At 47.6% G+C, this 18,850-nt stretch overlaps 2 protein-coding genes across 2 annotated transcripts; both read left to right on the forward strand.

The window, feature by feature from the left end:
- Nucleotides 1-946: 946 nt before the first annotated feature.
- On the forward strand, nucleotides 947-2,701 carry LOC138368173 (cell surface glycoprotein 1-like). Its single transcript, XM_069330575.1, has one exon. It carries the CDS (start codon nucleotides 947-949, stop codon nucleotides 2,699-2,701), a length of 1,755 nt encoding a protein of 584 aa, XP_069186676.1.
- Nucleotides 2,702-16,716: 14,015 nt separating this feature from the next.
- Nucleotides 16,717-18,426, forward strand: LOC138368174 (myristoylated alanine-rich C-kinase substrate-like). The gene is made up of 2 exons (XM_069330591.1): nucleotides 16,717-17,229; nucleotides 17,263-18,426. Exons 1-2 carry the CDS (start codon nucleotides 16,717-16,719, stop codon nucleotides 18,424-18,426), a joined length of 1,677 nt encoding a protein of 558 aa, XP_069186692.1.
- The last annotated feature ends 424 nt before the right edge of the window (nucleotides 18,427-18,850 follow it).

An 18,850-nucleotide genomic window follows, 5' to 3' on the forward strand; every position in this document is an offset into this window, starting at 1 on the left:
TTTCTCGCCAGTGCCAAGGTGTCCTCATACGCTATTCGATGACCGCCTTGCTATGCCAGTGTGGCAGTCGGTGCCACCTGTGTCTTAGTTTGTACGCCTCCAGCATTCAAGCCGGCAGGTGGAGGGCTTGCGTTCGTTCCTGCTACAGGTGGGCGAGGAGCCACAAAACCACGATAGCCAATATGGTCATTGGTCCGAATGTTTGCCTATCACTTCCCTGCTGTTACTACTTCAGCAATTAATATGGGTCGTAAAGATTTTGTGGGGCCGGAAGAAAAAACACATTTAATAGCGTCAGAACGATGACAATCGGCATCAAGTTGCTCAAAATGATGAGGAGCCTCTCATGCTCCCTCACGAGGAAGCCAAAAAGAATGTCATCGCAAGTGAAGACAAGTGGTATGACGTATCTGAAAATGAGGAGGAGCCTCTCATGCTCCCTCACGAGGAAGCCAAAAAGAATGTCATCGCAAGTGAGGATAAGTAGTATGAAGTATCTCAAAATGATGAGGAGCCTCTCATGCTCCCTCACGAGGAGATGGACGTAAACACTAGTACAAAAGAAGAAGAAAGCAAATCCGACTCCCCCAAAAAAGTTATGAAGGAACCAAAAGACAAAAAGTCAAAAGCCTGCCCCAAGAAACGTCGCCGCCCACAAAAGATACAATGCCAAGAAGACGACCCCACCGAGTTGATCAAACTGACAGCTCAGTGCCCATAATATTACCAAATGAAACTCATAAGCATGTACGAAAAAAAGCACGACGTGTTTCTCAAATTGGGCGGTGGCACCAACACTGTGGAAGTGTTCGGCGAAAAACAAAAGGCAGAAAAATGTTAAAGTGATATAGAGGCGTTTATGACGGAAATAAAAAATAAAAAATTAGATAAAAAACGTGCTTAGGCGCAGAAGGTAAAGGACAAGCGTGGCCAGGTACCCAACAAAATGCCCAAAGACATCACTGGACAGGGGTCCGACCGTTTTGAGACCACAGATGGCCCTGCCAAGACATCGCCAGCAGCCACTGGTGGCCCTGCCAAGACATCGCAAGCAGAAAAAGGTGGCCCTTCCAAGGCATCGCAAGCAGAAAAAGGTGGCCCTTCCAAGGCATCGAGAGCGGGAAAAGGTGGCCCTGCCAAGACATCGCAAGCAGAAAAAGGTGGCCCTTCCAAGGCATCGCAAGCAGAAAAAGGTGGCACTGCCAAGGCATCGAGAGCGGAAAAAGGTGGCCCTGCCAAGGCAGCGCCAGCAGCCACTGCTGGCCCTGCCAAGACATCGCAAGCAGAAAAAGGTGGCCCTTCCAAGGCATCGAGAGCGGAAAAACTTGGCCCTGCCAAGACATGGCAAGCAGAAAAAGGTGGCCCTTCCAAGGCATCGCAAGCAGAAAAAGGTGGCACTGCCAAGGCATCGAGAGCGGAAAAAGGTGGCCCTGCCAAGGCAGCGCCAGCAGCCACTGCTGGCCCTGCCAAGACATCGCAAGCAGAAAAAGGTGGCCCTTCCAAGGCATCGAGAGCGGAAAAACTTGGCCCTGCCAAGACATGGCAAGCAGAAAAAGGTGGCCCTTCCAAGGCATCGCAAGCAGAAAAAGGTGGCCCTTCCAAGGCATCGAGAGCGGAAAAAGGTGGCCCTGACATGACATCGCCAGCAGACACTGATGGCCCTGACAAGGCATCGCCAGCAGACACTGATGGCCCTGACAAGACATCGCCAGCAGACACTGATGGCCCTGACAAGGCATCGCCAGCAGACACTGATGGCCCTGACAAGGCATCGCCAGCAGACACTGATGGCTCTGACAAGGCATCGCCAGCACACACTGATGGCCCTGACAAGGCATCGCCAGCAGACACTGATGGCCCTGATAAGGCATCGCCAACAGACACTGATGGCCCTGACAAGACATCGCCAGCAGACACTGATGGCCCTGACAAGGCATCGCCAACAGACACTGATGGCCCTGACAAGGCATCGCCAGCAGACACTGATGGCCCTGACAAGGCATCGTCAGCGGACACTGATGGCCCTGACAAGGCATCGCCAGCAGACACTGATGGCCCTGACAAGGCATCGCCAGCGGACACTGATGGCCCTGACAAGGCATCGCCAGCGGACACTGATGGCCCTGACAAGGAATCGCCAGCAGACACTGATGGCTCTGACAAGGCATCGCCAGCAGACACTGATGGCCCTGATAAGGCATCGCCAGCAGACACTGATGGCCCTGACAAGGCATCGCCAGCGGACACTGATGGCCCTGACAAGGCATCGCCAGCGGACACTGATGGCCCTGACGAGGCATCGCCAGCAGACACTGATGGCCCTGACAAGGCATCGCCAGCAGACACTGATGGCCCTGACAAGGCATCGCCAGCAGACACTGATGGCCCTGACAAGGCATCGCCAGCAGACACTGATGGCCCTGACAAGGCATCGCCAGCGGACACTGATGGCCCTGACAAGGCATCGCCAGCGGACACTGATGGCCCTGACAAGGCATCGCCAGCGGACACTGATGGCCCTGACAAGGCATCGCCAGCGGACACTGATGGCCCTGACAAGGCATCGCCAGCGGACACTGATGGCCCTGACAAGGCATCGCCAGCAGACACTGATGGCCCTGACAAGGCATCGCCAGCAGACACTGATGGCCCTGACAAGGCATCGCCAGCAGACACTGATGGCCTTGACGAGGCATCGTAGGCCTACCAATACGGTCTTCCAGTAAGAAGATATGAGCTTCCACCAAAAATCCCAAAGTTTAAACGCCCTCCACAGGCTAGTAAGATGCCCTAAGACAGCCCCGCCATCTTCAGATCCTCCCAAGGCTCCAGTTGAACAAAAAATATTTTATGGGCAAATCCCACCCTAAGTATGGATAGACAACGCGCCAGAGAAAAAGGTGCAGGGAAGCTCCACGTAAACCAAAAGTTGTGGAATAGGAATAACCAGTAAAAAACAAAAAAGCAATGGCAAAAAGTGAAAAAGCAAAGGCAAAAGCTGCCGAAAACAAAAGCAAGCAAAATGAAAAAAACAAAAATGACAGTAAAAAGTAAAAGAAATGACCCCAATGACCATTTCACTCATACCTCAATTGGGGGTTTCAAATGAAAATGGTTATGGAATGGGTCGACTTGACGACGACAAGTCCGGGGTAGGGTCATGGGCCCCATGGACCCCGAAGACGAGTCTCTGGTAAGCATTAGTCTCGTGGGGGACTAACACGGCCGTGGCGCGGTATTCTTTGCCCGCGTGCTTTGCGGGCCCTCTTGGGCCGCGTGCTTTGAGGATACTCTTGGCCCGCGTGCTTTGAGGGCCCTCTTGGCCCGCGTGCTTTGAGGGTCCTCTTGGCCCGCGTGCTTTGCGGGTCCTCTTGGCCCGCGTGCTTTGAGGGTCCTCTTGGCCCGCGTGCTTTGAGGGCCGTCTTGGCTCGCACTGGGTTTTGCGCGGGCCCTCTTGGCTCGCACTGGGTTTTGCGCGGGCCCTCTTGGGCCCGCAAATATGTGTGTGTGTGTGTGTGTGTGTGTGTGTGTGTGTGTGTGTGTGTGTGTGTGTGTGTGTGTGTGTGTGTGTGTGTGTGTGTACACTCACCTATTTGTGCTTGCAGGATCGAGCATCGACTCTTGGATCCCGCCTTTCCAGCTATCGGTTGTTTACAGCAATGACTCCTGTCCCATTTCCCTATCATATCTAGCTTTAAAAGTATGAATAGTATTTGCTTCCACAACCTGTTCCCCAAGTGCATTCCATTTTTCCACTACTCTCACGCTAAAAGAAAACTTCCTAACATATCTGTGACTCATCCGAGTTTCCAGTTTCCACCCATGTCCCCTCGCTCTGTTATTATTACGTGTGAACATTTCATCTATTTCCACTTTGTCAATTCCCCTGAGTATTTTATATGTCCCTATCATATCTCCTCTCCCCCTTCTTTTCTCTAGTGTCGCAAGGTTCAGTTCCTTCAGACGCTCTTCATATCCCATCCCTCGTAACTCTGGGACAAGCCTCGTCGCAAACCTCTGAACCTTCTCCAGTTTCTTTATGTGTTTCTTCAGGTGGGGGCTCCATGATGGCGGGGCATACTCTAAGACGGGTCTCACGTAGGCAGTGTAAAGCGCCCTAAAAGCCTCCTCATTTAGGTTTCTGAATGAAGTTCTAATTTTCGCCAGTGTAGAGTACGCTGCTGTCGTTATCCTATTTATATGTGCCTCAGGAGTTAGATTAGGTGTCACATCCACTCCCAGGTCTCTTTCTCGAATCGTTACAGGTAGGTTGTTCCCCTTCATTGTGTACTGTCCCTTTGGTCTCCTGTCACCTGATCCCATTTCCATAACTTTACATTTACTGGTGTTAAACTCCAGTAGCCATTTCTCTGACCAGTGTGTGTGTGTGTGTGTGTGTGTGTATGTGTGTGTGTGTGTGTGTGTGTGTGTGTGTGTGTGTGTGTGTGTGTGTGTACTCACCTAATTGTGCTTGCGGGGGTTGACCTCTGGCTCTTTGGTCCCGCCTCTCAACCGTCAATCAACTGGTGTACAGATTCCTGAGCCTACTGGGCTCTATCATATCTACATTTGAAACTGTGTATGGAGTCAGCCTCCACCACATCACTTCCTAGTGCATTCCATTTACTAACTACTCTGACACTGAAAAAGTTCTTTCTAATGTCTCTGTGGCTCATTTGGGTACTCAGCTTCCACCTGTGTCCCCTTGTTCGCGTCCCTCCAGTGTTGAATAGTTTATCCTTGTTTACCCGGTCGATTCCCCTGAGGATTCTGTAGGTTGTGAGCATGTCCCCCCTTACTCTTCTGTCTTCCAGTGTCGTAAGGTGCATTTCCCGCAGCCTTTCCTCATAACTCATGCCTCTTAGTTCTAGGACTAGTCTAGTAGCATACCTTTGGACTTTTTCCAGCTTCGTCTTGTGCTTGACAAGGTACGGGCTCCATGCTGGGGCCGCATACTCCAGGATTGGTCTTACATATGTTGTGTACAAGATTCTGAATGATTCCTTACACAGGTTCCTGAACGCCGTTCTGATGTTAGCAGCCTCGCATATGCCGCAGACGTTATTCTCTTTATGTGGGCTTCAGGAGACAGGTTTGGTGTGATATCAACTCCTAGATCTTTCTCTCTCTCTGTTTCATTAAGTACTTCATCTCCTATTCTGTATCCTGTGTCTGGCCTCCTGTTTCCACTGCCTAGTTTCATTACTTTGCATTTACTCGGGTTGAACTTCAACAGCCATTTGTTGGACCATTCACTCAGTCTATCTAGGTCATCTTGTAGCCTCCTACTATCATCCTCTGTTTCAATGCTCCTCATATTTTTTGCATCGTCGGCAAACATTGAGAGGAACGAATCTATACCCTCTGGGAGATCATTTACATATACCAGAAACAGTATAGGTCCAAGGACTGACCCTTGCGGGACTCCACTTGTAACGTCTCGCCAATCTGAGACCTCACCCCTCACACAGACTCGTTGTCTCCTGTTGCTTAGGTACTCCTCTATCCACCGGAGTATCTTCCCTTTCACTCCAGCCTGCGTCTCCAACTTTCGCACTAGCCTCTTGTGTGGCACTGTATCAAAGGCTTTCTGACAATCAAAAAATATGCAGTCTGCCCACCCTTCTCTTTCTTGCCTTATTTTTGTTGCCTGGTCGTAGAATTCAAGTAACCCTGTGAGGCAGGACCTGCCATCCCTGAAACCATGTTGATGCTGTGTTACAAAGTTCCTTCGCTCCAGATGCTCCACTAGTTTTCTTCGCACAATCTTCTCCATCAGCTTGCATGGTATGCAGGTTAGGGACACAGGCCTGTAGTTCAGTGCCTCCTGTCTATCCCCTTTCTTGTATATCGTGACTACGTTAGCTGCTTTCCAAATATCTGGCAGTTCCCCTGTTGCCAGTGATTTGTTATACACTATGGAGAGTGGTAGGCACAGTTTTCCTGCTCCTTCCTTTAGAACCCAAGGGGAGATTCCATCTGGGCCTATAGCCTTTGTCACATCCAACTTTAGTAAACACTTCCTTACTTCCCCGCTGGTAATCTCAAACTATTCCAGTGGTTCCTGGTTAGCTATTCCCACACTTACCTCTGGAATTTCTCCTTGCTCTAAGGTGAAGACCTCCTGGAATTTCTTATTCAATTCCTCACACACTTCCTTGTCATTTGTAGCGAATCCTTCCGACCCTATCCTTAATTTCATAACCTGTTCCTTTACTGTTGTTTTTCTCCTGATGAGGCTATGCAACAATTTAGGCTGAGTCTTTGCCTTGTTTACGATGTCATTTTCGTATTGCCTTTCTGCCTCTCTTCTCATCCTGACATATTCATTCCTGGCATTCTGGTATCTTTCTCTGCTCTCCAGTGTCCTGTTATTCCTATAGTTTCTCCATGCCCTTTTACTTTGCTGCTTAGCTAGCCCACATCTCTGATTAAACCATGGGTTTCTCATTTTCATTTCTCTGTTTTCCTTTTGGACTGGGACAAACTTGTTTGCTACGTCCTTGCACTTCTGTGTGATGTAATCCATCATATCTTGGGCCGTCTTTCCCCTGAGCTCTGTTTCCCATGCTATATCTGTTAGGAATTTTCTTATCCCCTCATAGTTCCCCTTTCGGTATGCTAACCTTTTGGTTTCGGTATCCCTCCTCGAGTTCAATAACCCTTCTTCAATCAAGTACTCAAACACCAGTACACTGTGGTCGCTCATTCCTACTGGGTCCTCAAAACCGATTTTTCTTATGTCGGAGTCGTTCAGAGTGAAGACTAGGTCGAGTCTCGCTGGTTCATCATTGCCTCTCATCCTTGTGGGTTCTCCGACATGCTGGGTTAAAAAGTTTCTTTTCACCACCTCCAATAGTTTGGCTCTCCACGTATCCTCGCCTCCATGCGGTTCCTTGTTCTCCCAGTCAATCCTTCCGTGATTGAAGTCGCCCATGATGAGCAGGTGGGATCTATTTCTACAGGCAGCAGAGGCTGCCCTCTCAATTATAGTGTTAACTGCCATGTTGTTGTTTTCATACTCTTGACTGGGTCTTCTGTCATTTGGTGGAGGGTTGTATATTAATGCTACTACTATTCTTGGTCCTCCCAGTGTTATGGTGCCTGCTATGTAGTCTCTGAATTCCTCACAGCCCGGGATGGCCATCTCCTTAAAACTCCATTCCTTTCTCATGAGTAGGGCCACTCCGCCTCCTCCCCTACCTTCCCTCTCTTTCCTTATTACTGTGTACTCCTTTGGAAACACGGCATTCGTTATGATTCCAGAGAGTTTTGTTTCAGTGAGTCCGATCACATCCGATGTGTGTGTGTGTGTGTGTACTCACCTAGTTGTGTTTGCGGGGGTTGAGCTCTGGCTCTTTGGTCCCGCCTCTCAACCATCAATCAACAGGTGTACAGATTCCTGAGCCTATTGGGCTCTATCATATCTACACTTGAAACTGTGTATGGAGTCAGCCTCCACCACATCACTTCCTAATGCATTCCATTTGTACACCACTCTGACACTAAAAAAGTTCTTTCTAATATCTCTGTGGCTCATTTGGGTACTCAATTTCCACCTGTGTCCCCTTGTGTTAAATAGACTGTCTTTATCTACCCTATCAATTCCCTTCAGAATCTTGAATGTGGTGATCATGTCCCCCCTAACTCTTCTGTCTTCCAGCGAAGTGAGGTTTAATTCCCGTAGTCTCACCTCGTAGCTCATACCTCTCAGCTCGGGTACTAGTCTGGTGGCAAACCTTTGAACCTTTTCCAGTTTAGTCTTATGCTTGACTAGATATGGACTCCATGCTGGAGCCGCATACTCCAGGATTGGTCTGACATATGTGGTATATAATATTCTGAAAGATTCCTTACACAAGTTTCTAAAGGCCGTTCTTATGTTAGCCAACCTGGCATATGCTGCTGATGTTATCCTCTTGATATGAGCTTCAGGGGACAGGTCTGGCGTGATATCAACCCCCAGGTCTCTCTCTCTCTCTCTCTCTGACTCTTGAAGTATTTCATCTCCCAAGTTATACCTTGTATCTGGTCTCCTGCTTCCTACCCCTATCTTCATTACATTACATTTGCTTGGGTTAAACTCTAACATCCATTTGTTCGACCATTCCTGCAGCTTGTCCAGGTCTTCTTTAAGCCTCAAGCTGTCCTCCTCTGTCTTAATCCTTCTCATAATTTTGGCGTCGTCAGCAAACATTGAGAGGAATGAGTCTATACCCTCTGGGAGATCATTTACGAATATCAGAAACAGGATAGGTCCAAGCACAGAGCCCTGTGGGACTCCACTGGTGACTTCACGCCATTCTGAGGTCTCACCCCTCACTATAACTCTCTGCTTCCTATTGCTTAGGTACTCCCTTATCCACTGGAGCGCCCTACCAGTTACTCCTGCCTGTTTCTCCAGCTTATGCATCAACCTTTTATGGAGTACTGTGTCAAAGGCTTTCCGACAATCCAAAAAAATGCAGTCCGCCCATCCTTCTCTTTCTTGCTTAATCTTTGTCACCTGATCATAGAATTCTATCAAGCCTATAAGGCAAGATTTACCCTCCCTGAACCCATGTTGATGGGTTGTCACGAAGTCTCTTCTCTCCAGATGTGTTACTAGGTTTTTCTCACAATCTTCTCCATCAGAGAATTCACATACATACATACATACGTATGTATGTATGTATGTGTGTATTCCCAATCTCGTTAAAGACTCCCCCTCTATCATCCAATTAAAGAGAAAAACAACTATGTACTAAATAATCAACTCCTTGTAATTTTAATTATGCTGACCTTCCTATCTGTATTCAGGCTGTGCCTACTATGGTATATAATATTGATTGGTGAAGCACTGTTATTCTATGTAATAATTTATAGTGCTTATTATAATTTACTAAGAACAACTAATATTTCTCAAAACAAAACTACGAGCCTTTAAAAGGATGTAGCTGATCTGTAATATTCTAAGAGCATGGACAATAGTAGGTAAATTTCACAACCCATGTGGGACCTGAAAACTACAATTTTCATTATAATTGAACCAATCACGACTATTCTGCTATCTACGTTGATGGACGGGTACTGTGAGACGTAAATTGGTACGTGAGGAAGAGTTTGGGCCTTGGTAAAAAAGGTAACTGGAAATATATAACATATGTACTAAATCACATTCAACATATTGACTTTAAGCATTAAGTCATATATGTGCTGTCTTGTGTGAGAAGGGGTTGTTTACTTTTATGATACAATTTCGACCCACAGCGGCGAGTGATTCACCAGGCGACTTCTAGATGTCCCAATTGGCCTGTTTATGACGGCAACCCCCCCCCCCCCCAACTAGGGCCGGCAGGAACCACGGCGTCTCCTATTGGTTCCTAGTATCCACGTCCGTCAACTTGATTCCTTCTTGGAGAAAGACGAGTGGTGTTGGGGGCTTGTTTGACACACACACACACACACACACACACACACACACACACACACACACACACACACACACACACACACACACACACACCATGTGGTGTGTGTATGTGAATGAGTGATCTTGTGATCACTCATTGTGAGTGAGTGACCTTGGGAATGAGTGATCATAGTGTATTGAGCTTTGAGTACCTGGTTGAGCTAGGAATTATCACCCCCCAAAAAAAACTGGGAAACAAAGGGCTGGCGTACCGAAAGGAAAACTACGAGGAGATGAATAAATTCCTATGGGATATACATTGGGACATAGAACTCGGAACTAAGTCTGTACAAGACATGATGGACTATGTCACCCAAAAATGTCAGGAGGCTGTAAGCAGGTTTGTCCCAGCCCAACAGGAAAAAACAGAGAAGCAAAGGAAGAATCCGTGGTTTAATAGGGAATGTATGAAAGCAAAGGAGCTGAACAAAAGGGCATGGAGGAACTTCCGTAATAACAGAACACCAGAAAGTAGAGAGAGATACCAGAGAACCAGGAACGAGTATGTTAGTGTGAGAAGAGCAGCTGAGAAAAGGTATGAAAATGATATAGCTAATAAAACCAAGACCAAACCAAAGCTACTACACAGTCACATCAGGAGAAAGACAACAGTGAAGGAACAGGTGATGAAACTTAGGGTGGGCGAGGACAGGTACACAGAAAATGACAAAGAGATGTGTGAAGAACTCAACAAAAGGTTCCATGAGGTCTTTACAATAGAACAGGGAGAAGTCACGGTGCTAGGAGAGGTGGCAGCAAACCAGGTGACCTTGGAAAGGTTCGAAATTACAAGAGATGAGGTCAAGAAGCACCTATTGGAGCTGGATGTGAGAAAAGCTGTTGGGCCGGATGGAATCTCACCATGGGTATTGAAAGAGTGTGCAGGAGCACTTAGCTTGCCACTCTCCATAGTGTATAGTAGGTCACTGGAAACGGGAGACCTACCAGAAGTATGGAAGACTGCTAATGTAGTACCAATATTTAAAAAGGGTGACAGACAAGAGGCACTGAACTACAGGCCAGTGTCCTTAACTTGTATACCATGCAAGGTGATGGAGAAGATTGTGAGAAAAAACCTAGTAACACATCTGGAGAGAAGAGACTTCGTGACAACCCATCAACATGGGTTCAGGGAGGGTAAATCTTGCCTTACAGGCTTGATAGAATTCTATGATCAGGTGACAAAGATTAAGCAAGAAAGAGAAGGATGGGCGGACTGCATTTTTTTGGACTGTCGGAAAGCCTTTGACACAGTACCCCATAAAAGGTTGATGCATAAGCTGGAGAAACAGGCAGGAGTAACTGGTAGGGCGCTCCAGTGGATAAGGGAGTACCTAAGCAATAGGAAGCAGAGAGTTATAGTGAGGGGTGAGACCTCAGAATGGCGGGAAGTCACCAGTGGAGTCCCACAAGGCTCTGTGGTTGGACCTATCCTGTTTCTGATATACGTACATGATCTCCCAGAGGGTATAGACTCATTCCTCTCAATGTTTGCTGACGACGCCAAAATTATGAGAAGGATTAAGACAGAGGAGGACAGCTTGAGGCTTCAAGAAGACCTGGACAAGCTGCAGGAATGGTCGAACAAATGGATGTTAGAGTTTAACCCAAACAAATGTAATGTAATGAAGATAGGAGTAGGAAGCAGGAGACCAGATACAAGGTATCACTTGGGAGAAGAAATACTTCAAGAGTCAGAGAGAAAGACCTGGGGGTTGATATCACACCAGACCTGTCCCCTGAAGCTCATATCAAGAGGATAACATCAGCAGCATATGCTAGGTTAACTAACATAAGAACGGCCTTTAGAAACTTGTGTAAAGAATCATTCAGAACATTATATACCACATATGTCAGACCAATCCTGGAGTATGCGGCTCCAGCATGGAGTCCATATCTAGTCAAGCATAAGAGTAAACTGGAAAAGGTTCAAAGGTTTGCCACCAGACTAGTACCCGAGCTGAGAGGTATGAGCAACGAGGAGAGACTACGGGAATTGAACCTCACTTCGTTGGAAGACAGAAGAGTTAGGGGAGACATGATCACCACATTCAAGATTCTCAAGGGAATCGACAGGGTTGATAAAGATAGGCTATTTAACACAAGGGGCACACGCACTAGGGGACACAGGTGGAAACTGAGTGCCCAAATGAGCCACAGAGATATTAGAAAGAACTTTTTTAGTGTCAGAGTGGTTGACAAATGGAATGCATTAGGAAGCAATGTGGTGGAGGCTGACTCCATACACAGTTTCAAGTGTAGATATGATCGCGCCCAATAGGCTCAGGAACCTGTACACCTATTGATTGACAGTTGAGAGGCGGGACCAAAGAGCCAGAGCTCAACCCCCGCAAGCACAACTAGGTGAGTACAACTAGGTGAGTACACACACACACACACACAGGCTGACTTTCGCTGTCATTCCGTTCGTTTATTGCCAAGAGAGTAACCGGGAGGTTGACTTCGTGAAACGATCGAGAACCTTCTAGGAGATGGGCTTCCAGGAACATGTTTCTCTGGTCATTACAAAGTGATGGTTCCCTCTCGCTAAGTGTACCCTCTTGATGGTCAACCATACTCCGTTTTCCATCACCTTATAAATGCTCGGTGTTGAACCAACAACCTTTATCACTGTAACCATCTACACTACACACGCGACCATTACCACTGTAACCATCTACACTACTCACACGACCATTATCACTGTAACCATCTACACTACACACGACCATTATCACTGTAACCATCTACACTACACACCTTTATCACTATCTACACTACACACGACCATTATCACTGTAACCATCTACACTACACACGACCATTATCACTGTAACCATCTACACTACACAAGACCATTATCACTGTAACCATCTACACAAGACCATTATCACTGTAACCATCTACACTACACAAGACCATCATCACTGTAACCATCTACACTACACACGACCATTGTCACTGTAACCATCTACACTACACGCGACCATTATCACTGTAACCATCTACACTACACACGACCATTATCACTGTAACCATCTACACTACACAAGACCATTATCACAGTAACCATCTACACTACACACGACCATTATCACTGTAACCATCTACACTACACACGACCATTATCACTGTAACCATCTACACTACACACGACCATTATCACTGTAACCATCTACACTACACACGACCATTATCACTGTAACCATCTACACTACCCACGACCATTATCACTGTAACCATCTACACTACACACCTTTATCACTAACCATCTACACTACAGAAGACCATTATCACAGTAACCATCTACACTACACACGACCATTATCACTGTAACCATCTACACTACACACGACCATTATCACTGTAACCATCTACACTACACACGACCATTATCACTATAACCATCTACACAACACACCTTTATCACTAACCATCTACACTACACAAGACCATTATCACAGTAACCATCGACACTACACAAGACCATTATCACAGTAACCATCTACACTACACAAGACCATTATCACTGTAACCATCTACACTACACAAGACCATTATCACTGTAACCATCTACACTACACAAGACCATTATCACTATAACCATCTACACTACACACCTTTATCACTAACCATCTACACTACACAAGACCATTATCACTAACCATCTACACTACAGAAGACCATTATCACAGTAACCATCTACACTACACAAGACCATTGTCACTGTAACCATCTACACTACACAAGACCATTGTCACTGTAACCATCTACACTACACAAGACCATTATCACTGTAACCATCTACATAACACACCTTTATCACTGTAACCATCTACACTACACACGACCATTACCACTGTAACCATCTACACTGAATGACTGGTCCAACAAATGGCTACTACAGTTCAACCCGAGTAAATGTAAGGTGATGAAACTAGGCAGTGGCACATGGAGGCCAGACACAGGATACCGAATGGTACATGAAGTTCTTCACGAGAGTTGATGTCACACCAAACCTGTCTCCTGAAGCCCACATAAAAAGCATAACATCGGCGGCGTATGCGAAGCTGGCTAACATCAGAACTGCCTTTAGAAACCTGTGTAAGGCATCATTCAGAACCCTTTGTATACCACATATGTAAGACCAATCCTGGAGTATGCGGCCCCAGCATGGAGCCAGTACCTTGCCAAGCACAGGACTAAGCTGGAAAAATTTCAAAGGTATGCAACTAGGCTAGTTCCACAACTAAAAGGCACGAGTTACGAGGAAAGGCTACATGAAATACACCTAACGTCGCTGGAAGATAGGAGATAGGTAGTGATGTTGTCTCCCCGAGACACGATCACTACCCACAAAATTCTAAGAGGAATCGACAGGGTAAACATAAATTGTTTAACACGGCTGGTGCACGAACAAGGGGACACAGGTGGAAACTGAGTACCCAAATGAGCCACAGGGGCATTAGAACGAACTTTTTCCGTGTCAGAGTAGTTAATAGATGGAATGCAGTGGTGGAAGCTGACTCCATACACAGTTTCAAATGTGGATATGAAAGCGCCCAGTAGGCTCAGGAATCTGTACACCAGTTGATTGACAGTTGAGAGGCGGGACCAAAGAGCCAGAGCTCAACCCCCGCAAGCACAACTAGATGAGTACTGCACACGACCTTTAATTTTTTTTCTTTTTTTTTTTTTGCAGGGAAATTCCTGCGCAAGTCCTAAGCCTCAAGTTTTTTTTTTATTAATAACCATCTACACAACACAGCTAAATACACAAACAAACGTTTACATTCCATTTGTCAAACATCCTACCACTCCAACACACAAAGTCCTTCCGAACCACTTGAGATCGACCACTGATCTCGTACACATTCGACGACATCCTCCGCCTGAAGCAGACAACAATTGAACTTTCAAAAGCCCTTCCCCCTCCCCACTGCATACACAGCAAAACAGCGATCAAAAACCTCAAGGTAAACGATTGACTGTTCATTTGATCTATAAACATACATTCCGTCGAGGCAGAACTATCCAAAACGAGTAGAACGTAACACTAACCATCTAGACTACACACAACCTTTATCACTGTAACCATCTACACTACACACAATCTTTATAGGTCTCGCTTCATGCAGGTTGGCATTCAATCCCCAACCGTCCAACTGGTTGGGAAACAATTCGTTTCCCCCCGTCCCATCCCAAATCCTTATTCTGATTGACTGATGAAGATCAAGCCACCCAAGAGGTGGCACGCGCCATTATCCTGACTTTCCAAGTGCTATATAGTCGCAATGGCTTGGCGCTTTCTTCTCATAATTTCCTCCCTCCCCTACAGTCGAGGCGGGACTACCCAAAACGAGTAGAAGGTACCATGACCCAGATCACCAGTGACAGGAACGGCACCAACCAGACCACAGCATCACAACGTAACAATGAACGCCGGAGACACAATTGCAGATGTGCGGCTATTTGCAGTCTCCAAGTGACGCCACGCGAAATCCCAAACACGAGGCAACGCCTATCATGCCATATTGAAGGCCCTCACCAGAACAAAACCCCTCTCTACCCGATCCGCAGAGCCAGAATCATCGGTGAGATTATTAATTACCGAAACATCCTTCACATGATCGTGGAGAAATATAATAGTTTTATAGGTCCGGATCATGGAGTGAACTTGCATCTGTTTCCTGCAACAATGGAGCTCGTTAAGGGTCCCACAAACCACAGCGACAGGCATCGTACAGTAATTAAGAAGCTCTACAATCCACAGGAGCCAAAGACCTACAACGGCTGGCATACGACCGGCACTCCGATTATACCTATGGCTGTCGTAACCACTAAATCACCCTTTGCTTGATGGACGGCACCCAACCAGATGTGTATTATTATTATTATTTTCTACCACAAACGTGGCCAAACAATGCTAGAGACACACACATACATTTTCTTCTGTCCTCCATGAACAGTGAAGGAGGAGGGGGGGAGGGGGGGTACCTGCAGTGTTGAGATGTTGAGATATCACTATTACCATCCCTTACCCGCCAAATCCATCCTTACTATTCTTGCTTCACCAACCCCACACAGCCATTCTATCCATGCTAATAACGGGTTTCATCCTAAATATAAAGCAGTTAATTATACCCATTTCCTAAATATAAATCAATAAATTACACTCGCTCACACATTTTGTTTAAAACAAAATGTCTCTCAAAATCGTTCTAAACTTCTCGTTGTTGGTGGTGTTCTTCGTGCTCGTATGTACGTAATGGTGGCTGGGGTGGCAGCAAGCCCTGGTGGGTGACCACCTCCACGGGCTCAGGAAGCAGGTTGCCGACTGGCAGACCCGCTAGAACGGTATTACAAGCCTTGCTAGCGGATTAGCAAAAGGTTTTCTCGGTTTCTCGCCAGTGCCAAGATGTCCTCATACGCTATTCGATGACCGCCTTGCTATGCCAGTGTGGCAGTCGGTGCCACCTGTGTCTTAGTTTGTACGCCTCCAGCATTCAAGCCGGCAGGTGGAGGGCTTGCGTTCGTTCCTGCTACAGGTGGGCGAGGAGCCACAAAACCACGATGGCCAATATGGTCATTGGTCCGAATGTTTGCCTATCACTTCCCTGCTGTTACTACTTCAGCAATTAATATGGGCCGTAAAGATTTTGTGGGGCCGGAAGAAAACACACATTTAATAGCGTCAGAACGATGACAATCGGCATCAAGTTGCTCAAAATGATGAGGAGCCTCTCATGCTCCCTCACGAGGAAGCCAAAAAGAATGTCATCGCAAGTGAAGACAAGTGGTATGACGTATCTGAAAATGATGAGGAGCCTCTCATGCTCCCTCACGAGGAAGCGAAAAAGAATGTCATCGCAAGTGAGGATAAGTAGTATGAAGTATCTGAAAATGATGAGGAGCCTCTCATGCTCCCTCACGAGGAGATGGACGTAAACACTAGTACAAAAGAAGAATAAGAAGAAAGCAAATCCGACTCCCCCAAAAAAGTTATGAAGGAACCAAAAGACAAAAAGTCAAAAGCCTGCCCCAAGAAACGTCGCCGCCCACAAAAGATACAATGCCAAGAAGACGACCCCACCGAGTTGATCACACTGACAGTTCAGTGCCCATAATATTACCAAATGAAACTCATAAGCATGTACGAAAAAAAGCACGACGTGTTTCTCAAATTGGGCGGCGGCACCAACACTGTGGAAGTGTTCGGCGAAAAACAAAAGGCAGAAAAATGTTAAAGTGATATAGAGGCGTTTATGACGGAAATAAAAAATAAAAAATTAGACAAAAAACGTGCTTGGGCGCAGAAGGTAAAGGACAAGCGTGGCCAGGTACCCAACAAAATGCCCAAAGACATCACTGGACAGGGGCCCGACCGTTTTGAGACCACAGATGGCCCTGCCAAGGCAGCGCCAGCAGCCACTGGTGGCCCTGCCAAGACATCGCAAGTAGAAAAAGGTGGCCCTTCCAAGGCATCGCAAGCAGAAAAAGGTGGCCCTTCCAAGGCATCGAGAGTGGGAAAAGGTGGCCCTGCTAAGACATCGCAAGCAGAAAAAGGTGGCCCTTCCAAGGCATCGCAAGCAGAAAAAGGTGGCCCTTCCAAGGCATCGCAAGCAGAAAAAGGTGGCCCTTCCAAGGCATCGCAAGCAGAAAAAGGTGGCCCTTCCAAGGCATCGAGAGCGGAAAAAGGTGGCCCTTCCAAGGCAGCGCCAGCAGCCACTGGTGGCCCTGCCAAGACATCGCAAGCAGAAAAAGGTGGCCCTGCCAAGGCATCGAGAGCGGAAAAAGGTGGCCCTTAAAAGGCAGCGCCAGCAGCCACTGGTGGCCCTGCCAAGACATCGCAAGCAGAAAAAGGTGGCCCTTCCAAGGCAGCACCAGCAGCCACAGGTGGCCCTGCCAAGACATCGCAAGTAGAAAAAGGTGGCCCTGCCAAGGCATCGCCAGCAGCCACTGCTGGCCCTGCCAAGACATCGCAAGCAGAAAAAGGTGGCCCTTCCAAGGAATCGCAAGCAGAAAAAGGTGGCCCTTCCAAGGAATCGCAAGCAGAAAAAGGTGGCCCTTCCAAGGCATCGAGAGCGGGAAAAGGTGGCCCTGCTAAGGCATCGAGAGCGGAAAAACTTGGCCCTGACAAGACATCGCCAGCACCCACTGATGGCCCTGACAAGACATCGCCAGCACCCACTGATAGCCCTGACAAGGCATCGCCAGCACCCACCGATAGCCCTGACAAGGCATCGCCAGCACCCACTGATAGCCCTGACAAGGCATCGCCAGCACCCACTGATAGCCCTGACAAGGCATCGCCAGCAGACACTGATGGCCCTGACAAGGCATCGCCAGCAGACACTGATGGCCCTGACAAGGCATCGCCAGCAGACACTGATGGCCCTGACAAGGCATCGCCAGCAGACACTGATGGCCCTGACAAGGCATCGCCAACAGACACTGATGGCCCTGACAAGGCATCGCCAGCAGACACTGATGGCCCTGACAAGGCATCGCCAGCAGACACTGATGGCCCTGACAAGGCATCGCCAGCAGACACTGATGGCCCTGACAAGGCATCGCCAGCAGACACTGATGGCCCTGACGAGGCAGCGCCAGCAGACACTGATGGCCCTGACGAGGCAGCGTCAGCAGACACTGATGGCCCTGACAAGGCATCGCCAGCGGACACTGATGGCCCTGACAAGGCATCGCCAGCGGATACTGATGGCCCTGACAAGGCATCGCCAGCAGACACTGATGGCCCTGACGAGGCATCGCCAACAGACACAGATGGCCCTGACAAGGCATCGCCAGCGGACACAGATGGCCCTGACAAGGCATCGCCAGCGGACACTGATGGCCCTGACAAGGCATCGCCAGCGGACACTGATGGCCCTGACAAGGCATCGCCAGCAGACACTGATGGCCCTGACAAGGCATCGCCAGCAGACACTGATGGCCCTGACGAGGCATCGTAGGCCTACCAACACGGTCCTCCAGTAAGAAGATATGAGCTTCCACCAAAAATCCCAAAGTTTAAACGCCCTCCACAGGCTGTAAGATGCCCTAAGACAGCCCCGCCATCTTCAGATCCTCCCAAGGCTCCAGTTGAACAAAAAATATTTTATGGGCAAATCCCACCCTAAGTATGGATAGACAACGCGCCAGAGAAAAAGGTGCAGGAAGCTCCACGTAAACCAAAAGTTGTGGAATAGGAATAACCAGTAAAAAACAAAAAAGCAATGGCAAAAAGTGAAAAAGCAAAGGCAAAAGCTGCCGAAAACAAAAGCAAGCAAAATGAAAAAAACAAAAATGACAATAAAAAGTAAAAGAAATGACCCCAATGACCATTTCACTCATACCTCAATTGGGGGTTTCAAATGAAAATGGTTATGGAATGGG

Source organism: Procambarus clarkii, chromosome 3 (genome assembly GCF_040958095.1).
Source record: "Procambarus clarkii isolate CNS0578487 chromosome 3, FALCON_Pclarkii_2.0, whole genome shotgun sequence".
NCBI lineage: Eukaryota > Metazoa > Arthropoda > Malacostraca > Decapoda > Cambaridae > Procambarus > Procambarus clarkii.